Source organism: Lontra canadensis, unplaced genomic scaffold, assembly GCF_010015895.1.
Source record: "Lontra canadensis isolate GAN:19392208 unplaced genomic scaffold, GSC_riverotter_1.0 scaffold2, whole genome shotgun sequence".
Classification (NCBI taxonomy): Eukaryota; Metazoa; Chordata; class Mammalia; order Carnivora; family Mustelidae; genus Lontra; species Lontra canadensis.
This window is the reverse complement of record NW_022630996.1, coordinates 24,547,821-24,575,697: the sequence shown is the minus strand read 5'-3', so window position 1 is coordinate 24,575,697 and position 27,877 is coordinate 24,547,821. Positions and strand designations below refer to the sequence as shown.

Sequence of the window (27,877 nt, the reverse complement as noted above, 5' to 3'; positions counted from 1 at the left end):
TGCGGATACAAAGCTACTTTGGAGGGGGGGCGGCGGTTGGTCTGAAAGCCTGGTCAACTTGGAGTTAAATTATGATTCAGCACATAGTGACTGTGGGATCTTATGCCAATTTAATCAAATTCTCTAAATCACAATTTTATAATTAATAAAAAGAAGAAATTGACAGCATGGTAACTTTGCAGAGCTATTATGATTTTTATACAGAGAACACCTGTTAAGCACATACTGTCTTATCTAGTCCACAGTAAAACACTGAATAAATCTTAGTTCCACTTCTCTTCATTCCCTTATTTAAGAGGTAGTAAATCTGTAAAAATCCTACCTGCTAGTGGGTCTTCTTCAGAACTCTCATCCATAACTAAAAAGTAAAAATGAATTTGAATCAGCAATAGGAAAATATTTAATAATATTATGAGTACAATACTCGTCAATGCTTTGCCACAAACTATCCCTTTGGAACACAACTGGAGAATATTCCAGAGTATTAATTACACTCTTGGTGGGCAACTGATACATTAAAATTTTCCCCACCTTCACAAATCATTATATGCAAGGGAGAATGTGATTTATCAAAATTTGATACAAGTTAATTATAGTTATCATCCTAACCCAATAAAATCAACAGAAATGGCATCATGAACAGAACTGGTATTACAACTGGAGAACAACAAAATTAAATAGCACGATTTTTCTAGACCTCATCCATTAGGGGCAGTAAAGAGATAGCATACTTAGCTAATTCTTAGTTCAAGGAGGGAATATAGTAAACAACTGTTCAGTTTAGCATGAAGAACCCATCATAAGGTCTAGAGGCACTATACCTTGCCATATTAGAAACCAGGTAAGAGACAATGATCCTTGCAAAAGATTTCCAGTGGCCAGGGGAGAGGAGTACAGAAGACACAAGTGTATTTACTTTCTATTCTCAGAGAGTCAACAGTAAACTCATTTAGTCCTCGCAATTTTATGTACCCTGTGGATAGAGTCCTGCAAATATGGCTATTCTTTCCTGAAAAAATAAATGAAAAGGTCCCACACTAAGAACTTACCTGCTCTGAACTACTTGGAGGTTCTACTCAGTGAGTTTAAGATCAACCATTTAGGGGTACGTGGATGGCTCAGTCAATTTAAGTGTCTGACTTCATCTCAGTTCAGGTCTCAATCTCATTGCAGCAGTTTTGTTTTTGTGACATATTTTTGCACTTAAAAAATATTTTATTTATTTATTTGACAGAGACAGCAAGAGAGGGAACACAAGCAGGGGGAGTGGGAGAGGGAGAAGCAGGCTTCCCTCTGAGGAGGGAGCCAGATGCAAGGCTTAATGCCAGGACCACAGGATCATGACCTAAGCCGAAGGCAGATGTCTAATGACTGAGCCACCCAGGCACCCCTATTTGTGCACTTCTGTTAAAACTTCGAGTTAAATCCAGAGATGGGATGTTTATATATTTATTCTACAAAGAAAAATCTGTCTGATGGTAATAAAATGTCTTGTTCTAACAAAATTAGAAAATGTTATGCACTAAATATTTATATCCCCCCAAATTGATATGCTGAGACCCTAATTCCAATGTAATGGTATTTGGAGGTAGGCCTTTAGGAGGTAATCAAATCACAGAAACCCTCATGGATGGGATTAGTGCCCCATAAAAGGCCAAAGATTGCTAGCTAACCAGCTCTTTCAGCCATCCAAAGACACAGAAAGTAAATCAAGAAGGCCCCATGAACCAGACCATGCTAGCACCCTAATCTCAGACTTACAGCCTCCAGAATTATGGGAAATAAATGTTTCTTGTTTAAGCCACCTAATCTATAGTAATCTGTTATAGCCCGAAAGGATTAAGACAGTAAATCTTGACAATTAGCCAACAATTGGGAGAAAAATATTTTGTTCTAATGGGAACAACTCATTCTTTTCAACTTAACAAAAGAGAAACGTTAATAGATTGATAATGTATCAATGTATAAAAGAACTTGTGATTCTCAATAATGAATTGCTTTTCTAACTTCTATACTGATCTGCAAAAGTAAATTAAAAATATAACGACATTTTTTACTGAAGTTCATATTGCTTTGTGTTTGTTTACAATCCCATGTTAAATAGACAGGTGCTTTTTATTACAAATAAATTTCTATCATTTATGACAAGAAACAATTTTTTATAAAAATAAACCCATTTTATAACAAATCCACTTTGTTTATAATTACATAAAAGTAAATAATACTTAATTGTTTTCTAATTTATACAGAGGCACCCTATGGATTTAGTAACTTAGTAAACTTCTGAAACTAAATAAATTACTCTTCAGACATTATTTCAGACTCTCCCAATGAACATCTTAAATAATCATAAATTGTGGAATTTTAAGAAAAACAACGAAATTTAAATATTGATTTTTAAATAGCTCTTTTATTATGAAAACTTCCATAATCCTACTTTCTATGTCTTTGGCAGAATCAATAAGAGAAAATTCACTATCAGAAGTTTTAACTGATATAAATTTAACTATATTTGAAATAAAGAATATTTAGATTTCCATTATTATTTACATGTGAATACATTTCCATGTGATTATTATTTAATAATCACATGGTGATTATTATATAGGAGAAAATGTAACAAATACATTACTATTTTAACTTAGATGATGTACCAAGCACATTACACAATACTCATATTTCTGATAATAGAACAGACAGAAGCTAACTCAATCATATAAAATTGTATAAAATTGTATGTAACTTCTATACCCTTCAAACTTCTGAGCAACACTAACTTTATACTAGCATTTAAGTGAAAAATTATCACTGAGTGGTCCTGAGTTGAGAGCAGTACAACTCATTAAATTAACCAGAGGTCACATGATAAGATCCTGAAGTCCTAAAGATTAGTTCTCCCAGTTTAGACACATGGCTATTTTTTGTCTGTCAAGTACTTTCTCTTCAGCTCCTGTAAGATGTGTCTCTTGTCTGACCTTCCTAAGTCCCAAGAGGTTTTGTGGGGACTTAATGACATAACATATAGAAATATTTTGTGAGACAGTGCACAGAATGTGCTCACTAACTTTATTACTGTCCTATTCTGGATACTTCAATAAAACCCACTGTCTGGGGTTTTATATAGGTGCTAAGGTCCCCAAATTCTGCAGTTTTCACAAAATGTTTTAAATCCTAATATTACTTATTAGGTGGTTTATTGCTTGTGGTTTGTAATTTTACAACTTGCAATCAGTTACTATGTCACTTGTAACTAAAGTTACATATCTTATAAATCATCAGATAACAAATTTGTGGTTGCATATAAGAAACTTTAGGGTCTCTGTTAACAGCGGCCAATCATACTATTGGAAGATAGCTAATAGATCAAGTCAAGACTGAGGTGATAAACTATTCCCACTCACTTTCCAAACCAGAAGATCTTCACAAATAATGCTCAATCTCCATGTTGATCCCCAATTGTTTTGGAGGATGAAACTACTTTTTATACTTAGATTGTGATACATGGATGGATTTGAATGAACCTTCCCCAAGAGCCTTAGGTGCTTTATAATTGAGAGGATCCTGTTGAACCTTGAAAATTATGACAGCCTCTCATAAAACTGAGGCATGGACAGAAGTCACACGGGAGGTGGTTTTCATTACTATATCAAACTTAGGACTTGAGTAGTGGGAATCGAAGGTAAGTAGTCCCCCACTGCTCTAGAGGAGGATGACAGGAATTTTCATAGTCTGACACTGGCAGCTACAAAGGACTTAGGTCTTGAGAGACCATCTAGGAGCAAAAAAAAAAAAAAAAAAAAGAAAAAAGAAAAAGATAAAGATAAAAAAAGAAAAGAGAGAGAGAGACTGATAACCTTTTTAGAATACTATTTGAATCTAATCGCTTTAGCGGGCCCCTATTACTAATCCTCGGATTTCCACCCTAAGTGTCCCACTTGCCACAGCCCTGATTTCTTAGCAAGAACAACAAAGGTCTCAAAAGGGAATCGAGCATGAAGGTCTGGGTGATGACCTGGGCTCCACATAAAGTTCTGACTGAAATGAGGGAATGCTTTGGAAACAATACCTGAGCACTTCAGTGTGTGCTAACAGAGCTGTGCTCTAGTCCCGCTATGATTCACTACCAGAGATCTGAGCCAGCACTTAAGAATAATTCAGCTTTTCCCTACTAATTTGAATTTTCATAATGATCAAATACTGCTTCTCATTGATTTTTGGATGTGTTTCTAAAATTTCTATTCTAGCCCAGTCATTTGTCCGTCTATTCTGCTGTCAGTAAAACAATAATTAGTGGAAATTTATAAATGTCTTTTTTCAAACCTTTTCTTAATATCATCATAAAAGTGTACCAGAATAGCATCACAAATAATTCTAATTTTTAAAATCTTGATATTTTGATTTGGTTTATAGGAAAGTGCTAAAATAATAAAAGTTTACATATTTTAGATAAATGAGTCTTTTTGTTCAAGAACATGGAACACCTTTCCACTCCAAGGTTTTTCTTACTTAGTAAAGCATATAGTTTATACCTACCTACCTACCTACCTACCTAAAGGATGTTGATTAAAACAACAAAGAGATCTACACACCTACTAAAACAGCCAATACTCAGAACACTGACAACATCAAATGCTGGTGAGGCTGTGGAGAAACAGAAATCCTCATTCATTGCCAGTGAGAAGGCAAAATGGTGCAGTGACTTTGGAAGACAGTTTGTCAGCTTCTTACAAAACTAAACATACTCTTACCATGTCATCTGGTAATCACACTCCTTGGTATTTATATAAAGGAGTTGAAAACTTATGTCCACAAAAAATTTTGTGCATGAACACTTATAGCAGCTTTATCCATAATTGCCAAAACTTGGGAGCAACCAAGATGTCCTTCAGTGGGTGAATGGATACTGTGGTATATCCAGACAATAAAATATTGGTTAGTGCTAAAGAAATGCACTATCAAGCCATGAAAAGATATGGAGGAAACTTCAATGTACTTTGCTAAGTGAAAGAAGCCAATGTGAAAAGGCTACATACTATAGGATTCCAGCTAGAGGTCATTCTGGAAAAGGCAAAATTGTGGGATCAGTAAAAAGAGGTTATCAAGGGCTGGAGGGAGGATGGAATGAATGGGAGAACACAGACGGTTTTCAGAGAAATGGACCTATTTTGTAGGGTAGTGTGATGTGGATGAGTATCATTATCCAGCTGTCCAAAGCTATAGCACATACAAGACCAAGAGTAAATGTAAACTACAGATTTGGGGTGATTATGAGGTATCAGTGTAGGTTCATCCTTGGAACCATTGTACAGTTTTGTTGAGTTATATTGACAGTGTGGGGGGCAATGTATGTGTTGGGCCAGAGGTATACAGGACATTTCTGTACCTTCTGCTTGATTTTGTTGTGAATGCAAGAGTGCTCTAAAATATAAAATCTATTTTAAAAATATCTGATCTTGGGGCGCCTGGGTGGCTCAGTGGGTTAAAGCCTCTGCCTTCGGCTCGGGTCATGGTCCCAGTGTCCTGGATCGAGCCCCGCGTCGGACTCTCCGCTCGGCAGGGAGCCTGCTTCCTTTCCTCTTTCTGCCTGCCTCTCTGCCTACTTGTAATCTCTGCCTGTCAAATAAATAAATAAAATCTTTAAAAAAAAAATCTGATCTTATCAAAAGTATTTTTACTTCAGAAATTTCTATAGTATGGGAGTTCTTTTCTCTCATTACAAACTTTTCTATAATATGCTAATATTTGATCATTTAAAATGTGTATACTGAAAAAGGAAATGATTGTTTATATACTTTCTATTACTATTTACACTTAGTTAAGCCTCTTTACAATTGTCAGTTATGTGTCGTACAATGAAAGGATCAAGATCCAGCTAAAAGATTGTTGTTGTTGTCGAAGTTAAAATTTTGATTTATGAATGACTGACTAACACGCTGTCTTGGATCCTATGTGAAGTTATTATTTTAAGCACTGTAATGCCCCAGCTGCTGAGGAGCATTAGAAAGGGAAAAAATGCCTCACTGTGAAGGCAGACAATGTCCAGCTGCACACGTAGGGGGAGTCAGGGAAAGTGCACAGGCCTTTCCCAGAATATGTGTCTACCTCTTCCCCACCGCACCCCACAGGCCTCTAATAGTCCTCACACTGTCCCTATTATCTGTTTTTTAATGACTCTTAGGTGAGGCTATGGCTCCCCATCTAAAGACTATAGGGCACTTACCTCATGTTCCCCACGCAACACCCCTGTGGATTTCCCGAGCTTTGTTAGTGGGACTCGGGCCCATTGCTACACACACCCAGATCCCTGCAGTCTCTCCTCTGGCTGGCAGAGGACCTGGACTGCCACTTGCTCTTCCTTTCCAAGAAAGAACAAAACCTATTTCATCGTTCTGGGGAGTGGGTAGAGGATCGCCAGAATGATTCCAAGTTTCCTGTTTCTCGTTGCCACCTGATCCCATCCAGGAGAGCGAGGTCACAGAAGCAGTTCTTGCAGTGGTGACCCCTGGCATCAAAGTTCCGTTGCTTATACCCTGGCACTTTCGGGGAAGGCAGAGAAACTAACAAAACCCTTTGAAACTAAGCCTAACAAGGCGGCAGCGGTTCTGGACAGGCGCTCAGGGTCTAGCCTCAGAGACCCAGTGCGCAGGCGCTGGTCCGGCCCCCTTCTCCCGTCTAGGGAAATTCCCTGAGCTGCTGCGTCCTTCCCCAGATATGGCGGTAGTTAGGTCAGTGGTTAGGGGTCGGGGGGGTGGGGCATCCAGATGGGCACTAGGGCCTAAGGACAAGCTGGCTTGCACAATACCAGGGCCCTGCCGACCTGGGGCTGCAACACCGGGAAAGCCTTGTCACCCAGAAAACTTCCCTAGGCACCCTGTAATTTTATTTTTTAATAGGTCTCTTACTTATTCTAGTAGCAGAAGCTTCATTCCTGCAGCTTATTCTACTCCCACATCTGGAAGGTAGTGGGGATTTTAATCTGGGAGCACATGCAGCAACCCCTGTCCCTGCCATGGTTTCAGAGTGTGACAACGTGTGTCCCCAAAGGGAAATTATGAGCAGAAAGGGAAGTACCCTGTGCAGATGAAAAGAAAAAAAAGCATTTCACTTCTCTCCTCCTCTACTCTTCTGGCTCTGTCTCACTCAATAAAAGCTTGAAACTTTATCCCTAATGCCAAATGAGTTCCATGAATTCAATCATAGAGTGATACTGACAAGATTTAAAGAAATTTCTCTTCATACAACTTTAAAGAACTGTTAACATCATCAACCCTCTACTTCTGTACCTAGCTTAATTACATGAAAAATGGTTTCCCCTTAAGGACTTTCATTTTAAAATTTATTATTCAAAATAAATCTTTCATATAAATCTATTTAATGGGTTTCTCCTCTTATAAAATGTAATGAGATGGTCAAATAAGAAAGAGGTTTTGGTCACATATAGTTTCTGGTCTTCCACTTTTTTCAATAGTCAAATCTTTTTTTCAGTCAACTTTTGATTCAAATGGATCTTAAAACACTGAAAGACTTTGGAAAAATATTGGTAGTACATTTTATGAAACATAAATACTTTAATACTTTGTAAACTAGTAATGTCAGTTGTATAACTATCTCTAATGGACATAATTCCAAAGAAGAAAATATTGATAGCAAGGTGATATTTTCAGTCTTTAATGGTGGAAAAAAAAATGGGGGGGGGGGGGAATGTAATACCTTACAGTAAGGGAATGTGTGAGTGACACATAGGGAATTAGAATATCATGTAGCCAATCAATACAATTTATATCAAAGATACATGAGTCCAAGGATGCTGAAGTAGTATAAATGTAGTATAAAGGAGAAAAGATCTGCCTCATGAGAACAATTTTAGGAAGTGATTAGTATGTCTTCTTTATATTAGAGTGAAGGAACTGAGGTTATAGTTAAGAAGCTTGAACATTCTTCCGCTTTTAAGTGGCTAGGTAGGACTTTGAGTCTACTATATTTTTTCCACTCTGTTACTAAAGCATCAATGGAAATAGTAAATATATACATGAAATACGAAGTTGGCAAATGTCTTTCTTACAATTGTAATAAAAACTCTCGTTGATTAAGCACTTACATTTTGTCAAGGCTTAAAACTCAGAACACTGCCAATTTCCCACTATTTCACTCCTCCCTCTTTTCACTTCCAATTCAACACCAACTAGAGAAAGCCAAATATGCTCTTCACATCAATCACATAAGATGCAACACTTCTAATTAACCAATCTCCAGCTTCTCCATGCCAACCAACCCCAATCAGACTTCAAGCATGAAGTCTTCCATTTTTTTAAATAATAGAGGTTTCCCACTTTCCTGCTTTCCTTTGAGGCTCTGTCATATGTAAGTGATGATGGTTGACTCCCTTGTTGCAAACTCTGAATAGCTTCTATTTATTCTCACTTGGGTTATCTTTATTTCCACAGTTTTCTCAGACCATCCAGCAAGATTTACATCACCTATCACTGCAGATCCCAACTTTAACTAGGCACAGGTCCCGTGGAGACTTCTTCTACCTTGCTTTTAGTGGCTTATTGTGTCCTTGTTAACACAGAAATTCCTCACAGTCTGAACTCTGCTCTCTGCCTATTGAGTTCCTGGGCTATTTACTCTCATCTTGGTAATAAAATAAGATGAACTTTCTGGTTTCCCAGTGCATATAAAAGTTATGTTTGCACTGTACTGTAGTCTATTAAGTGTGCAATAGCATTGTGTCAAAGTGTAAATAGTGTAAGTCTACAGTAGTCCTACCTAGCCAATTAAAAGTGGAAGAATGTTCAAGCTTCTTAACTATATAACCTCAGTTCCTTCACTGTAATATAAAGAAAATATTCTAAACACTTCTTGCTAAAAAATGCTAACCATCATCTGGGCTTTCATTGAGTCATAATCTTTTTGCTGGTAGAGGGTCTTGCCTCAATGTTGATGGCTCCTGACTGACTAGGGCGGTGGTTGCTGACGGGCGGGGTGGCTATGGCAATTTCTTTTTTTTTTTTTTTTAAGATTTATTTATTTATTTATTTGAGAGATGGAGATCACAAGTAGGCAGAGAAGCAGGCAGAGAGAGAGGAGGAAGCAGGCTCCCCGCCGAGCAGAGAGCCCAATGCGGGGCTCGATCCCAAGACCCCGGGATCATGACCTGAGCTGAAGGCAGAGGCTTTAACCCACTGAGCCACCCAGGCACCCTGGCTATGGCAATTTCTTAAAAGAAGACAACAATGAAGTTTGCCGCATCAATGGACCACTTTGCAAATGATTTCTCTGTAGCACATGATGCTGTTTCATAGCACTTTACCCACAGTAGAACTTCTTTCAAAATTGGAATCAGTCCTCTCAAAACCTGCTGTTGCTTTATCAACTAAGTTTGCATCATATTCTAAATCCTTTGTCATCATCTCAATAATCTTCATAACATCTTCACCAGGAGTAAATTTCATCTCAAAGATCCATTTTCTTTGCTCAACCATAAGAAGCAACTACTCATCCATTAAAGTACTTCATGAGATTGTAGCAGTTCAGTTATATCTTCAGCCCCCACTTCTTATTCAAGTTCTCTTTCTATTTCTACCACATCTGCAGTTACTTCCTTCACTGAAGTCTTTAACCCTTCTCCTCCAAGTCATCCACGAGGATTGGAATCAACTCTTCCAAACTTCTGTTAATGTTGATATTTTGACCTCTTCCCATGAATCACAGATGTTCTTAATGACATCTAAAATGGTGAATCTTTTCCAGAAGGTTTTCAATTTACTTTGCTCAGATCCATTAAACGAATCACTATCTATGACAGCTCTGGCCTTACAAGATGGTACAAAAATGTATTGATTAAATAATAAGACTTGAAAGTCAAAGTTACTCCTTGAGCCATGAGCTGCAGAATTGTATAAGCACGAAAATAGGCACTGATCTCCTTGCACATTTCCATGGGCACTGATCTCCTTGCACATTTCCATCGGAGCTCTTGGGAAACCAGGTGCATTGTCAATGAGCAGTCACATCTTGAAAGGAATCTTTTTGTCTGTAGTGGGCTTAAAATTTTTCAGCAAACCATGTTGTAAAAAGATGTGCTGTCATTTAGTCTTTGTTGTTCCATGTATAATGCACAGCCAGAGTAGATATTATATTATTCTTAGAGACCCTACAATATTTGGAATAGTAAATGAGCAATGGTTTCTTTTTAAAGTCACCAGCATTAGCCCTTAATAAAAGAGTCAGCCTATCTTTTGAAGTTTTGAAGGCAGGCATTGACTTCTTCTCTTTAGCTATGAAAATACTAGATGGCATCTTCTTCCAATATAAAGCTGTTCTGTCTACATTGAAAATCTGTTGTTTAGTGTAGCCACTTCATTAACTATCTTAATTATTATTAATTATCATTAGCTAGATCTGAGAGTTAAGGCCTTGCTCTGGATTAGGCTTTGATTTAAAGGAATGCTGTACCTGGTGATCTTCTATCCAGACTACCAAAACTGTCTCCACATCAGCAATAAGGTTGTTTTGCTTTTTATCATTCATATGTTCACTGGAGAAGCACTTTTAATTTTCTTCAAGAACTTGTCATTTGCATTCACTACTTGGCTAACTATTTGGCGCAAGAGGCCTAACTTGCAGCCTATCTCAGCTTTTAACATGCCTTCCTCACAAAGCATAATCATTTCTAGCTTTTGATTTAAAGTGAAAGACTTGAGACTCTTCCTTTCACTTGAATACTTCAGAGTCTGTTATACAGTTATTAATTGTCTTAACGTCAATACTTTTGGTCTCAGGGAATAAGGAGGCCCGAGGAGAGAGGGAGACAGAAGGAACAGCAAGTTGGGAGTAGTCAGAACACACACACTGATGGATCAAGTTTGCTGTCTGATATGGGTGTGGTTCACGGCATCAAAAGACAATTATAATAGTAACATCAAAGATCACTGATCACATCACCATAACATATAATAATAATGAAAAAGTTTAAAATATTGTGAGAATTATCAAAACGTGACATAGAGACATGAAGTGAGCAAATGCAGTGGGAAAAATGGTGCTAATAGACTTGCCTGACGCAGTTACCACAAACCTTCGACTTGTGGGAAAAAAAAAAAAAAAAAAGGAAATCTCCAAAGTGCAATGAAATGAGGTATGACTGTATTTGGGGACTGAATATTTACTATCACCAGATAATTTGCAAGTGATGAGGATTTAACTACAAGCAAAAGCTCAAGCTCTTATGCATCTTGCAATTCAAAAGGCAAGGGGGAGAGGAGTAGATAACAAAGCATTGTAAGCAGCAGAATGGAAGGGCAGCCAGAGAAGTCTTCACTGATGTCCCTTATGAGGGGAGGAAGTGTCCCAGGATACAATGAAAGGAAGAGTCTTCTAGGGAGTCATCCTGAAACTAGATCGTCCTGAATGTATTCAAGGTATAGCAAAGAGCATAGTGAAAACTATGTACTCTGTATTTTGTTTTTAAATGCAAAATTGTAAATTCCCTTTGAGGGAAAAAAAAAAAAAGTTAAGCAGATTTTAAAAGGTTACAAAAACAGGCCAGAAATTTAACAGATGTTTTGTTTGGGTTATGAGACTGTGAGTCTTATTTCCTTTTTCCTTTTCTGTAATACCCAAATTTTCTTAAACTGTATTACTATAGTACTTCTCCAAAAGAAAAAGGGTTTTGTCAGTGAAAGTGCTTGCAAATAAAAGAGAATTTTCATTTACACAGGGTTACTTATAATGTTTTTCTCTATTTTATAGCTGACATGTTAATATTTTTACTTTATTTAAATGCTCTAATGTATGCCTAGCACACTATGTTTCAAAGTTTACACTTAACGAATACCCCATTCAAAATTCTGACTAAAAAGACTTTTGCTGACTATAAGCTGAACACAAATTGTATCCTTCCAACTGAGAGCTCATGATTATAGATGTTTGTCTTTTGAAATCTCTTCACATCTTCTAAGGTGAAAATTGTTCTCCATTAACAAACTTTTCTTTAAATGAGTAGTCAGTGAAATGTTGTGACATTTCATTTAATTGCTCTTTCAAAACAGACTTTTCTAATTCAAGGCAGTAGCAAAGGACTTGTAGAAATGAGGTTATATGTCTAGAAAACAAGTAATATTTGTAATATCTTCATTGTGTTCAAATATTTTCACTCCTAAGTCTATTTCTTAAATTCTATACCTGAGCTACAAAACAATTATAATTTAGCATCAATATATCTGTATCTTAATGGTCATTTTAAAAAATGAATAATTAAATTATCCCCTTGGAATCTGACAGAAACACAACCTTTGATGTTCACCATCTTTTGCAATGTGTCTGGACAATTTTCTTGACCTGATATTTCTAGTATGCTTCAAAACACACAAAGATTAACATTTCATTAAAACATTTCATTAAAAACAACATATATTGCCATGGGTAAAAGGAATGGAGGTGTTTTAATTGTTTAGCCTCAGGAGATACGCAAAATACATGAGTGGTATTTTTAACTTTCTACTGCTTTATTTCCCTAAAGAACTGAAGTATAAATCACAGAAGTTCTTTGCTTCTTATAGTTGCATGAACATTACTAGAGAGAGAGAGAGAAAGAAAGATGGAGAGAGAAATGGCAGGAGAGGAACTTATAAGGATGAAAAACAAGAGTCCAAACAACAAAATTTCTTGAGTGTGTAAGATTAAGTTGCAAAGGAAAATTCAGGTAAATTCTCTCTTAAATTCACTCACCTTGAAGCAATAGGAGCAAGCACTATTCTAAGTATGATAATGATAGATTTGAGGGGATGAAGGAAGAGTGAATAGTTGTGACAGTCATATGATCTATTGCCATCAGGTTCCCTGTCTTATTTTTTTTTTCTTTTTTCACTATAGTTGAAGGGTAGTGGAGGAGTGTGTTTGCTGGTATATTCACAGAGTATAACTGTAAAAATTTTTGTGTCATCCAACTAAAAAAAGTAAATGTAACATATACACACCAAAAAACAAATAAACAAAATGCTGTTTTACAGACTTAAATAACTGTTTGTTTTTTTTTTTAAATAAGCACCAGAATTTATTACAATAGATGCACAGTATTTTTAATTTACAGATATTACTACCTATTTTAAGTTTTATGTAATGATTAAGTATATATTGTATTAACAATTATCAAATGTACTTATCTGAAGTATTTTTAGAATAAAATTAAAAATTTACTAATAGCTTTATATTTATTAAAAATTTTGTTTTTTATAACTAGTAATTATTATAACTAGTCATATTTTGTTTTTTATAAATAGACTATGGATAAAAACTATCTTAATCATTCAGTATCTCTTTACATTTTTAGTCAACACAATGTCAAAATGTTTTAACTACAAAGGACAGTTCTTAAAAATATTTAGCATTTCAAAATTAGAGAAAATTTCTATTTCAAATTTAAATACTATTTGAGGAAACTGAGTCTCTTCCTAAAAGCAAACCATTAAAACTATTTGTTTAGTTTGTATCTTCTTACCTTCATTCAGTTCTTCTGTATCAGATGTAGTGCCCAAGGCTGTATCTTCAGAATTAGACATCTGTTCAACTTTCTTCTCCCTTCCATAATTGGCAATTAATTGATGATATCTATCCATAAATTCAGGATTTGTAAATAATCAATTCATAATAATCATTAGATCAAAACCTTAAGATGTTAACTAGAGCCTTCCTAAGTATGTCATACACTTGCTGTTGACCTCAAGCCTCCTTTCAAGCCAATTTCATTAACAGATACCGTTTTTTACTTCACATTCTCCCATTCTCTGGTACTTTTTTCCTGCTCTCACAAATGAACTACTAGCAAGGTAGAAAAAAATAGCTTTAGGTTATTGTTGGTATATTAGGTTGCTAGGGTTGCCATCATAAAATACCACAGACTGGGGGGCTCAAACAACAAACATTTTCTCACAGTTCTGGAAGCTGGAAATCCAAGATCAAGGTGCCAGAAGGGCTGGTTTCCTCTGAGGGCTGTAAAGGGAGGATCTTCTCCCGGCCTCTCTTCTTGGCTAGCAGATGACTGTGCTTTGCTGACTCTTCCACCTTAAAGTTGTCCCTCTGGCAACAAGCACTGTTGGTGTCTCTATGTCCTAATCTCCTTTTCTTACAAGAATAGCAGTCAAACTCGATTAGGACCCACTCTACTGCACAGTCATTTTACCTTAACATCACTTTCAAAGCCCTCTCTCCAAATACCATCATCCAAATTCTGAAGTGCTGGGGAGTTAACATGTGATTTTGAAGAGGGAAGAACGGGACACAATTCATAACACTTGGGCTTAATGTACAAGGGGAAGGACAGAAGGAGAGTGAGAGAATCTCAAGCAGACTCTCCTCTGAGTGTGGAGCCTGACAGGGACTTGATCCCAGGACCCCGAGGATCATGACCTGAGCTGAAATCAAGCGTCAGCTGGTTAACCAACTGAACCACCCAGGTGCCCCCATATCCAAACTTTGTAAATGATAAGGAAAATTCCCTAATTAAAAGAAACAGATTCTTTTTATAAAATGAAGAATCCCTTCATAACATAGATAGTATCAATAATTTATCTCTTTAAATTTTTATAACATAGTTTGCTTAAACTAAGGTAAATCAAGGTACATATGTCCAATATTGCAAAGAAAATACTGTACTCAGTTATGGTTTATATATTTAGTGGGTTATGAATCCCTGAGTTTATAAAGTTCAATTTAGACGTTAAAAATAAACATCTGAATGTATATATAAAAATTACTTCTCTTCTCTTGCTCTTTTTTTCTCTCCTCCCACCCCTGTGATGTTCATATGGACTTAATGACTAAAAGATATTACTAAAATGTAAGTAAAGGAGCTGGAAGAACAAGAAAACAAACTAGGAAAAATACCTATGTGTAATTAAAATTTTACCCTAAAATGAACATATAAGGAAAATACCTTTAACTTCATTAGATATATACAAATTTCTGTTCATTTCATCTCACTTTCTCATTGACTATTAAAGTTAGAAATGCATACTTATACATGAAAAGTTTTGACTTTTGGGTTAATGAGAATATACTTAAGAATTCTGAAAACTTATCAAACTAAAGTTAGCTAACAAAAAATAATATTATTTTGAATAATAATATTCAGAAGTTGAATTTTTATGTTACTCATGTATAAAAACAATCAAAAAGGCTTTCATGGATGAATCATCTTTTGCCCAATGTTACTACCCAGAGGTTTTATTATTGGCTATGCCACTATTTGCTGAAATCACTGTGCTGACATACTTCAAATTTCCATGCCACTGGGAGTTAATCCGCAGACTCAGGCTGCAGTTCTTAGACTGACTGGACCCTACAAACAGAAGAAATCAAGGATCTCTGGATCCATGTGGCCAGAATTCATGATATGGTTACCCCTATGCAGCACTTTGTACCTTATCGGCTTTTCACTTTGGGGGCTGATGGTTCTTTCCTTATGATCAAATCCCATACAATTGTTAAAAGATATACAGTATCACTTACACAGTAAAACCATTAAAAGAAGCATATTCCTCAGCTGTGAATCCATAAATATCTTGGCAAGACAGGTCCACTTCTTGCTGAAGAAGAAGACTGACTAAATTTGTTGGTTCATCGCTTAGAGCAATCATAAGGGCTGTTCTGGAGAAGAGAGATACATAAACATGTATTTATGGATCTTAGACATGTCTTGTGCTTTTTTTGAAAAGTTAGTCTTCCAAATTTATTGTTCAAAAGTAGACTATCAGGGAAAGAGGGCAAGAACGCAAAAAGGGGGGCAGATCTGCTCAAAAGGATATACCAATCACATTGTTATCAGAGTCTAAAATTAAGTCTCTAGGAAGCAACTAGCTCAAAGGTTTTTGTTGTTGTTTTTAAGATTTTATGTATTCATTTGACAGAGAGTAATATATATAGAGAGAAAGCACAAGCAGGGGGAGAGGCAGGCAGAGGGAGAAAGAGAGAGCAGGAACCCTGATGTGGGGCTGAATCCCAGGACCCTGGAATCATGACCTGAGCTGAAGGCAGACACTTAACCAACTGAGCCACCCAGGTGCTCTAGCTCAATGGTTTTTTAATCCCTTCTCCCTGGAACCCTAGTGTTTTTGAGATGTCTCAAAATACTAGGGAGAGGCATGTCTGGAGCTCTGGGTATCTACCCCCAATTAACTACAGCATCTAGGATTTAGAGACTGAGTTTCTATGTAAGATTCTAAGTTACAAAGGATAATAATAATAATAATAATAATAACCTATCAATCTGGCCCAACAGTTTGATTTTACAGAAAAACAGACCGCTGGGACTCTGTTAAGTTTTAACAAACTTAAAAAGGACTCTATTCTAACTTTAATAGTCAATGAGAAAGTGAGATGAAATGAACAGAAATTTGTATATATCTAATTTGTCCAAATTATATGGCCAGATCTTTTATCAGTATCACAAAATGTATACACACACACATACACAAACACATACAAACATATGTATTGTCTTGTTAGGTAGCTATAGTTGTATGGTCTTATTTAGTATTCATTATACCTTTGATTCTTATCTGAAGCATTCACATCTGCCCCTCTCTTCAGAAGATACTCTACCATTTTTGCATTATTTTCAGTAATGGCAAGTAACAGTGGAGTATACCCATCCTGAAAAAATTATTTCAAAATGATTATTTAAAATATACAAATATTATATGCCTTTTAGATTTAAGTTCAATTTAAGAGAAAATGCATTAATAAGAAACCTCTGAATATACACTTCGATTTCAAAAAATGAAATGATTTCAGAGACTAAGAAAATAAACTGGAAATCCATCATTCAGATATAAAATTCAAGTTTTTACTTTAGGCCTAATCCAAATTGTGGGCAAGAGCAGCCTGGGGGATTTAAGTGAAGAGCATCAAGCATTTAATGTAAGTATCACAAACTGTCAATTCACATTTCATAATGTTGTTATTATTGAGGTTCTATAGGCCTCCAAGGCTGACACTTATTTTGGGCTGTCATAGAGACAAAATCAGTGAACTTGAGTGTTAAGAAGCTTAATAAAACCAAAAACAAAACCCAAAAAAACCCCTCCTCTCAATAGGAGAGATGGATTACTTTTAGTACAGCAAGTGATTTTTCTAATTTAACCTTATTATCATTATCCACGAGTATATGAATAAGACAGGCAAAAATAGGCTTATGATTTTTAACCAGTATAAACTTATAGGGAAATCAGGTATTTCTCATTTGATATATGCCTCTGAAGAGTTATCATTGTTAAATATAGTATTGTTTTAGAGGTCAGTGTTATAGTTTGAAACAAAATGGACCAAGATTTTTTAAAAAGGAAAACCTTATCAGTGTTTGATAATCTCATTTTTCTTCTCCTTTCCCCCAGTTTCATTTTGGAAAATTCACAATTCATATAACATGTGTTTCAACATATGAATGATCTGCCAATACATACCTTCTTCCATTGCTTTCTATAACATAAAGTAATTTTTGATAGACTACCTTATTTTGATCTTCAAGATTAGCTTTGTATTCAAGCAATTTTTCAACTAAAGAGATACTTTGGCCACAGACAGCATAATGGAGAGCAGTATTGCCATCTAAATCCACCAGATTTGGGTCTGCACCATGGCCTAGAAGAATAGTAGCACAATCCTCCTTAGCACACTGTACTGCCTGTCAATACAACAAGAACAGACGAGTAACCAACTTACTACTCAGGATGTGTTACATTAAATTAACATTTACTACTATGATTTAAACTATGAAACCCAACAAAAGTGAACTAGAAGAACTCAAATGCATTCTGATTGAAAAGGAAAAATGAACACACCTTAGTCAATGGAGACCGGTTTTCCCTATCGCAGGCATTTATTTTGCATTGTTTCTCAATTAAGAGAGATACAATATTTGAATATCCATTAGCACAGGCCAGGTGCAAAGGTGTTCTATATCAATATAACAAAACACAGAGTTAGAGGTAAGTCTTAATTTGAGAAGTTATGATACTCAAGAACGTGTCAGATCACATACTGTTGATACTTCCTTCATGTACTTATTGATCTTTATATACAAGTCACATTAATTATAATTGCTTTCTACTGAATTAAAAAGGCTATGCAAATGCCTTTAAGATCAAATATTTAACTGGTTTCACGTTAAGGACAGTTATTATAATGAGTTAAAAATATGTACATATGTATGTGTGCATTGTAGTCATCAACAAATACCTAGGAAGCATTTACTATGGCCAGGCAGGGTTCTAGGTGATGGGGATAGAGCCACAAACAAAATGGACAAAAATACCTGCTCTTATGGATCACACATGCTAGTGGAAGAAGTAAACAAAAAACTTAAAATAGAAAGCATGCCAGACAGTATTAAGTGCTAAGAGGAAAATTAGGCAGGGAAGATAGGAAATGTCAGCAAACAAAGAACTTGCTGTTGTATGAAGGGGAGACAAGGAAGCCCTCGCTGATAAGGTGATAATTATATAAACCTGGGAAGGGAGTGAGAGAGGAAGCCGTGTGGATATTTGGGGGAAAAGCACTTCAGGCAAAGGAAACAGCAAGTCCAAAGGCCCTAAGTACATTTCTGGCATTTCTGTGGAACACTAAGGAGGCCAGGGAAGCTGGAGATGAATGAAAGGGAAAGTTGTAGAACAGAAGATCAGCGAGATAACAGAGTGGGGGTACGTGTCATGTAAGTCTGAATGAGCCATTGAAAGGATCTTGGCCTTTACCCTTAAAGCGATGGAAAGCCAGTAGAAGTTGTTAAGGCAAGGAATGACTCTTCACATACATTTTACAGGATCTTTCTGGCTACTGTATTGAGAGTAAATTGAAAATGTTTAAAGACAGAAAACTAGTTAGAAGGCCACTGCAGCAATTTTGGTTAAGATAGGATAGCAATTTTGACTAGAACGGTAACTGTGAAGATGACAAGAAATAGTTGGATTTTAGCTATGTTCCGAAGGTGGAGCCAACAAGGTCAGATGGGTAATAAGAAAGAAAGAGAGGAGTCCAGAATGACGCTAGGGTTTCTAACAACTGAAAGAATTTGGTATTTCTAGAAAGAGAGATGCAAGTCTGAGGAGGAAAAATGGGAGCAGAGTTTGGGGATGTTTGAGATGTCTACAGAGGGATGTGATTATAAAGCAAGTGGCTCTCACAAGCCAATTGTTAAAATTTCAGAAACGATTCAAGCCAAATAACATCACATTGGTAGCTTGAAATTGGGGCTTCTTCTCCCTTTGCTTCGCTCCCACACTCAACTAAGAGCCTGCTATTAACATTTACCTGCAGACCACAGTCTATCAGATACCCACGTTGAAGTGTATTTATATAATGAGTCCAGAGTTTAGGAGAGAGTTCTGGCCAGAGATAAAATATTGGAAAGCACTGGAATACAAACATTTAAAGATAATCTCTCTTCACCAGGCAAGTGAAGATTAAGACACAGAATCATTTCAAGTTCTGAGCCCTCAAATATTTACCAGACAGGAAGAGGAAAAGAAATCAGCAAAGGAATCTGGAAAGAAGTGCCCACAGAAGAAGTGCCAGGAAAACCAAGCGTCCTGAAAGACAAGACATTATTTCAAATACTACTGACAGGGCAAGTAAGATATTTCGCTGAGATGCCAGCCAGGTAAGACAGAATTAACCACTAAATGAAGTCATGTCAAGGTTACCCATGACCCTGTAATGTAATTCAATGGAGTGGTGTAGGATAAAAATTGGATAAATTTAGATAACTCTGTTTTTGTCAGAGGGAAGGACATAAAACTATTGGCAAACTGACATAAACCTTCTTTATAACGACAGCTTCCAGTTATCCAATTATGAGGAAAAATGATGTTTTTCATACCCTATGACTTGAAAACTGCCCCCCAAATTTTAAGATAGGCATAGTCAGTACATATTTTCTATTATTAATGCCAAACATGTAACTTCTTTTTTTAATATATAAAATTAATTTTATTTTTGCAGTAAGTGGTTGTGATGGGCTTTTTAAAGATACTCTGCAATTGGAAAAAATAAATAAATAAACCATAGGAGAACCAAATTTAAAAAGTCATTGTTTTGTTGTCTCCGTGTCTCAAAATCTTACAACCATACATATATCAAATTAAAAAACATCAGTTTGGGTAAAGGGTGAAGTACCAGGTGGAGATTAATGCAATGGGAGGAGTGGAGGCAATCAAGGATGACAAAAATAACCTCCAATATCCAGGTAAGCACTTTAAGAAATAACAAACTGGGGGAAAAAAAAAAGAAAGAAATAACAAGCTGGAATTTGGGAGTGCGACCCTCTGGCAATGGGAAACCCGGAGTGACAAACGATGAAGTAGGCCAGACAAGTCCTGCTCCTGATTCCACGACCCAGGGGAGCCTGCTTCCTCTCCACACTGCCCTTCATCAGTCTGGTCACCTGTATTCTCTGTCCCGTATATTCACATCATGTTTCTTCAGCTGAAGGTACTTCTTCACCTTCTCCAAATCCCCAACTGAGGCAGCTTTGTGAAGTTTCTTTAAGTCCTTATCTCGAAGGTTGTAGCCCGGCTGGGTGAGGTGACGAGTACTGGTCCTGGCCCGGCCTACGGGCAGGTCTGAGTAGGGGCTCACCGGCTCATCGTTCCTTCTCCAGAAAGTGAAAAACTTCTTCATGGCGGCACAGGAGACAAGTTCTTCTGTTGGATCAGGGTGTCCCTGCTCCCAAAGGCCCCACCTGCCCCTTGGGACTGGCCCTTCCCTACCTCCCCACCCCCTCACCCTCTCACTTCCCCACCCAACCCCCAAGGGCCCGAGGGTGTCTCTGGGCAGGTCTTCACTCCAGATTCCAAGCTAGCCAGTGACCGGAAGTGAGTCAGTGACAGGAAGTGATCAAAGACAAGAACCGGGTTCAACCACTTGCCTGGGGCAACACACCACCTCAGTTGCCTGGCAACACCCAGGGCCTGCCGCTGCAGCACCCCCGCCCCTGTGCGGGGAGAAATTCAGTACTGAAGCATCCAGACCCAGATTCTCAGTTAAGATCTTTGACTGACTGCTACACAATCTTACTGGTAGATCAATAGCCTTTTGGTAGAAACCTACCTACTTTCTTACAAATAACCCCTTCTCCTTCAAGGATAGACCTAATGACTTGAACTCTTGAAAAGAAGATTACCTCCCTTGTGGTGGGGATGGATCTTCTTCAGGGATCATGCCCTCCAGTATAGGTAATCACCCACTCCCCAACATGATTCACATGTTCTAACACATCTTTAACAATAACTGAGATCCCTCTATAATCTCAATTTCAAATTTATTTTTGAATGCTACCTCTCACATTCCAGCTTGCTTTCTCATGTCAGAAAATTCCAAAAAGCCTTACAATTCATTGCATCTACAGTCCATTAATTCTACCAGCTTTCATTGACCTTGACCACTCAACTCTGTGTCCGAATTTCTCTGCTTAACCAGATTAAATTCCATGGTTCATCATCATCATCACTCCCCTGCATATAACTTCAATGTTTGCACTCAATCTTTTTCTTACTTTCTGCCTAAACCTCAGTCCTAGTTAAATAAAACTCCCATCTAAAATGGTCTGTCCTGGGCCACTGTGACTAAAGGAAAAAACAAAGCCATGCTGTCCTCATTTTTAGTTCATGAAAATTCACCTTAAGTAGATTGGTATGCTTTCCAGCAATCCTCAGATAGTTCCCTAATCCACTCACATTCACACTTTCCTTGACCATTTTATATCTTCTCTCCAAACACATTCTTGGCTAATGACATGGTTTCTTGATCCATTGAAAAAAGAGAATTAGTTGGAAAAGAAATTCTGTAGGCTCCCAGGACATCTATCCACCAGCCTATCCTTTCCAAAAAAATATTTTACCGTCTTTCTGTTCCTATTGACATATCAATATATATTGATATATCCATGTTTTTAGCAAAGGCCAATGCTTCTCTTGTGGATTAGACCCCATCTGCTATAGCCTATCCATGAACATTGTTTCAGCAATCTTTTGCTTTCTCATGTGTCTATAAAGTTTGTCTCTCTGTTAACTAATTCTTATTAACATAAACACACACTATTATTTGTCCAACCTACAAACCAACAAACTGATTACATCTCTCTCTGTAACCATCCATTGTCTCATTTCTCTCCTCTCTATCATTTTTCTTCCTCTGTTCTCACAGCAATTCCTATCATTACCTATTTTTTATTGAGGTATAATTGACATATAACATGATATCAATGTCAGGTATACAACATTGTGACTTGATAATCGAATATACAGCAAAAAGATTACCACACTAAGTCTACTTACCATCTGTTACAAAAGTTACAAAAACTTTTTTCTTGTGATAAGAACTTTTAATATACTGTCTTAGCAACCATTCTTTTGTTCCCATCTCTCTCAATTGACACTGCTCTCAGTATGATTGCCCATGACCTCTATCATGTGAAACCGCATTGTCATTTCTCAGTTTTCATATTAATCCAGTAGCATATGACACAGGTTTCAAGGACCATTGCTTGCTCCTTGAAACACTGTCTACACTTGGTTTCTAAGATATCACACTTCCCTGGTTTGATTATTTCCTTTCTAACCATTCCTTCTCGGTTTGCTGATTCCTCTTTATCTCCAATATTGGAGAGCCCCAGGATCAGTCTATCAATAGCTATATTTTTTTTTCTCCAAAACCTTTGGAGTCACCCTTGAATCTTATCTTTTACATCTACATTTAAATTGTCAGCAAATCCTGTTAACTCTAACTACAAAATATGTCCAGAATTCATTTGATTTATTCCTATATCTATATTCCCCTGTGGGTGATATCATTTAGTCCATGGCTTTAAGCCATTTATATGCTATCAAAACTCCAAAGTTGAGAGGTCTAATCTGGTTCTCTCTCTTGAATTCCAAACTACTATATCCAGTTGCCTACAGATTCTAGTGGCATTTCACACTTAATATGTCTAAATTACCTCCTCACATTCCACTCTGTCCCTGTCTTTCTTACTTAAGAACAGGTAACTCCATTCTTCAAAAATCAGGTTAAAAGTTGCTCAGTTCAAAAGTCTTGGTGTCATCCCTGACTTCCCCCTTTCTCAATGGCTGTATCAGTTAGCCATTTAGTTAGTAAAACTGAAATGCATTACTTTCAATACACACAGAATTTGACCACTGCTATCCATGTAGCATAGGCCAACATCATTTTTCTCATTGCACTATTTTCCTTTAATATCTTATAGGAGAATCCTGACTGGTCTTCATGCTTCTGCCCTTGCACAGCATCCTTGTCCCAGTTTATCTGGAACACAGCAGCCTGAATGATTCAGTTAAAGTGACTTCAGATGATATCAATTGTCTGCTAAAAATACTTCAGTTATTTCCTAAATCTCTTGTAATAAAAGCTAAATTTCTTAAAATGACCCATGGCCCTGTACAGTCTTTGACCCTACACCTCCACATCCCACCCTTTAATCCTCTGGCCTCAAGTACTTCCTCTTGCTCAAGCTTGTGTTGCTTCAACCACTGTGGTTTCTTGCTCATTCACCAACACACTAAGCATGTTCCTGTCTAATGGCCTCTAACCCTGTTGCTCTCCTCTCCTAAAGTACTCTTCCAGCCACCATAATGTAAGTCGTGAGAAGGCAGTTATTTTTTTATGCTTTGTTCCAGGCTAATTCTCAACTTCCATAACAAGGTTTGGCACATTAAGTGCTCATTAAATGTCCGTCAAATGAATGGATAAGCAGTTGAATAATAACCTCTGTTTCTATCTACATTTTAAACTTGTTAGTGCAATTTTGGATGCAGAACTCTTCCTTAATTCCATGGAGCAGAGGTAAAAACCAGGATGTAATGTTTAAACAGAAACTTGAGGGAGCAGATGAGTGTGAACACAGAACTTAATGTGAAACTGGCCCAAAAGATCTAACTGGGTTTGCTAAAATCACAGACCCTAGTCCATCTCCACAGGAAACTTCAGTAGGCAGCTTCCTGGCCATGAGGAATGCCAAGCCCTAATCTATCCTCAGGCTGCTTCTAAAAGCAGAAATTGTCAAAGAGCAAAACACAGCACTCAAGGTATACAAACAAAATAATCCACAGGGTGGGGCAAGAAAATATCAGAACCTCTTTATACCTATTATCCTATGTTGCCTTGAAAATGATTATATCTGTTTACATGTTCTACAATAGAGATGACATATTAGTATACTGACACTTGCACACATAAACATATGTAATAATAACCAACACTTGTCATGTATTGCTCCAGGTGTTTTAAATAGCTTATCATGTAATCTTCACTTAGTGTTGTTGAGGTAAGTACTATTTGTATCATCATTTTATAATGCAGATAGAGACGTACAGCAAAGTTTAATGACTTGATCAAGGTTACTGAACTAGGAAGCTGAGAGGTGGGCTATAAACACATGTGTCACAGATTTGAATCTACCCAGTCTGACTCCAGAATTTGCCTCATTAGCCAATATACCACATCATCTCTCTCATGAATAGATATCATCCTTGTAAACCCTATTTTTAATGGCTCATAGGAAAGATTTTAGTATTATTTGCAACTTAAATCACTTACTCAAATACATTTGTTGAATTCCTTTCTAGAGCTACATGGTGTAAAAGATGGAAGGTGGAGGAAAAAACTTGACAATTCCTGACATCAAGTTCACACACGATATGATTTAGATCAGTGGTTCTCAACAAGAGGCAATCTTATCCCCCACGGAATATTTGGCCAAATTTTGAGAGATTTTTGATTGTTAAGCCTGAAAAGAGAATACTGCTAAATATCCCACAATGGACAGGACAACCTCCTAGAAAAAGTACTCACCTGCCCCCAAATGTCAATAGTTCCCAGGCTTAAAAACCCTGATCTAAGTTCTATATTATTTCAGGGTAGCAAAGATGAAAAAGTTATCTTATGCCTTCTGCCTTCAATGAGCTCAAAAAGGTTTAGTTAACCTCCACCCCCCGCCCCACCTCCCCCAAATCTTGGGGTCAGACTGTGCGTGCTCTACCTTTAATATTAGCATAAAGGGAGGGAATATCAAACTACCTAGATTAGGTTATGGAATGTGATTTCAAATAAAAAAGACCTTTTGGGCTGGGCTTGAAGGATAAGTAGAGTTTTCCTGAGCATTCCAATAAAAATTTACCCATTATCATAAAAATTTATTCGTAATAGAAGTATATGCAAAAACCCAAGAATTAGAGGATCACCCAATATCGTTTGTGGAACCTTGACCAAGGTTAGTCTGGGATTTGAATCGGGTCCTGAAGGTTAGGCGGAATTTTGATATGGTATATCTAATTTAAACAGTAGATAGAATAGAGAAAGAACTTTGTATACTTTGTAACCAAATTTGTGTTAATTACCCATCTGGGAGAAATGCATACTCTAAAACAGTATGTTGTAGTGTAGGCATAGTGCAATGACATTTGAGTCTAATTGTGACTTATTGTTGTAAATTCTCCTCCTCAGTATCTAAAATCTTAGGATGTTGCCAAATATGAATTACTTTTTAGTGTGCCAGGGAATATCTAAAATAGAGCACATTTATTCTTTCTTTGAGAAGTTTAGCAAAAAGGGTGCCTGGGTGGTGCAGTAGGTTAAGCATCCAACTCTTGGTTTTAGCTCAGGTCATGATCTCAGGGTGGTGAGATGGAGCCCCACACTGGTCTCTGAGCTCAGCAAGGAGTCTGCTTAAGATTCTCTCTCCCCTCTCCTTCCTCCCCCTCCTTTCTCTCTCTCAAATGAAAATGAATGAATGAATGAAATCTTTCTTTAAAAAAGTTTAACAACAAAAACCAACTAATACATATCCAACTTTAGGTAACTATTTAAACCTCCATCAGACAGCCATATAAATAGACTACTCTTCTCACTCATGCGGACAGCTTGGAGGAATACACTTCTTTATGACTGAAGTCCTTAACCTCCATCTCCCCCTTCTTCCCCCAACCAAACTAGGATGACAGCATAAGGTGTGGAGATTTAGGCTGCCCTCTTAGAGGGAGCGAGTGGGATTGGCCAAACCATGTACTTTGACACAGGTCTGTGACAAAGGACGAAAGGGCACATTTTTCTAACTTTCAAAGGTACTCTTAATGAGCCAGTAGTGCCCGTGTTTCAGTTCCAATATAAATTCTTCTGAATTTATTTCCTTGGTTATCTCTCTAAAACTGTAGTTTCTTCTGGCACCAGCCAGTCTCCGGGAGGCTGGAGCTGCGCCCCTGTGTTACAGAAATCCATGGACCGTGACTTTGCCTGGTCTACTGATTCAGCTTGTTTTAACCTCATTTCCATGCAAAACAAGTCTTTCCAATTGTGATGGGGGTTGCCTTCTTTTCATATATATATATTTTTTAAAGATCTTATTTATTTATTTGACAGACAGAGATCACAAGTAGGCAGAGAGGCAGGCAGAGAGAGAGGAGGAAGCAGGCTCCCGGGCGAGCAGAGAACCCGATGCGGGACTCGATCCCAGGACTCTGGGATCATGACCTGAGCTGAAGGCAGAGGCTTAACCCACTGAGCCACCCAGGCGCCCTCTTTTCATATTTTTCTAGCCTTCTATTTTTATTTATTTATTTATATATTATTTATTTTTAATTAATTTATTTATTTCAAAGATTTTATTTATTTATTTGTCAGAGATACAGAGAGAGCACAGGCAGGCAGAATGGCAGGCAGAGGCAGAGGGAGAAGCAGGCTCCCCACGGAGCAAGGAGCCAGATGTGGGACTCTATCGTAGGATGCTGAGATCATGACCTGAGCCGAAGGCAGCCGCTTAACCGACTGAGCCACCCGGGCGTCCCCAGACTTCTATTTTTAAAGAGTCACTTCCTATGTCCATTGACTCCTTAATTCAACTTTCCTTAATGACACAATCTTGAATTACCATCATGGAATACAAACTACAGGAGCTTGGGCAATACTCTTAACCTTTCTGAGCTTGTTTTCTCACCTCAAAAACCTGTGAAAATAAATGAGAATGAAATTATTCAGCACAGTGTCTGATAAAGAGATGTTACTTATCAAAATGTTGGTTCACTTTTCTTTTCCTTTGGGTTAAATAAATAAAACTAACCCCATTTTTCCTTTTGCTATTTTCCTTATTCATAACCTCGGGCTTACTGTTTCAGTCCCGTGCAGACTTCAATGCAAAACTCAACATACACTCTAGCTTTCACCAAATTTCCAGGTCTATCATTAGTTTCCCAGTTGGCCTGAAGTGTTATGGGATTATAGTAGATCTGAATATTGTTCAGCACATATTCACTCTCTCCTCTTCCTGAAGTGACAAGGCTGCCCTCTCCTAAGAGAAGCCCCTCCCCCTCCTGCACTCTTACCATCCTCTGTGAGGACAGCATGCTTAGACAGCGCTTCTTCAGCCCGGGTCCCAGCACAAGACACACATAATGCAGTTCTGAACCCACGCCTAGTTGACACCAGGAACCCAGCTGGGCCCGACAGAGCCACAACCCACACTCCTGAGTGAGACGTCTGATTTATTGTTTAAGTCACAGAGACTAGGAGATTGTTTATTACCCTAGCAAAAGCTGATCAGTATAGAAATGGAACGGGGGTCCTGTAGCTCCTGAGATTTCATTCATCCAGTCCCCAGGACATAACTGTGTCCTATTCCTGGATTGTGCTTCCCCCTCTTACTGGTCCCAGAGCAGCTCAGTCCTGCACTCCATTATCAGTCTCTTTTATTATGCAGAATTGTTCTCTTGCCTGTGAAACTTGACAGAAACCTGTCAGCTCCAGAGTGTGCATCTCTCTTAAAAATGTGCTTACCTAAGTACGTTATCAAGAAATCAGCTGGGGCACCTGGATGGCT

General features: G+C 37.5%; 1 protein-coding gene across 3 annotated transcripts; it reads right to left on the bottom strand.

Annotated features, from left to right (window-relative positions):
* Positions 1-160: 160 nt before the first annotated feature.
* Positions 161-20,784, bottom strand: ANKRD7 (ankyrin repeat domain 7). 3 transcript variants are annotated; one of them, XM_032865520.1, is made up of 7 exons: positions 20,438-20,784; positions 17,841-17,955; positions 17,510-17,683; positions 16,547-16,653; positions 15,511-15,648; positions 13,502-13,611; positions 163-358 (listed from the first exon to the last, which is right to left on the bottom strand). In XM_032865520.1, exons 1-7 carry the CDS (start codon positions 20,671-20,673, stop codon positions 288-290), a joined length of 951 nt encoding a protein of 316 aa, XP_032721411.1. In that variant the 5' UTR covers positions 20,674-20,784; the 3' UTR covers positions 163-287. The 3 variants fall into 3 exon arrangements, with proteins under 3 accessions (XP_032721424.1, XP_032721411.1, XP_032721417.1); XM_032865526.1 differs by lacking the exon at positions 163-358 and adding an exon at positions 11,747-12,106; XM_032865533.1 differs by lacking the exon at positions 17,510-17,683 and having other exon boundaries at positions 161-358.
* Between the last annotated feature and the right edge of the window lie 7,093 nt (positions 20,785-27,877).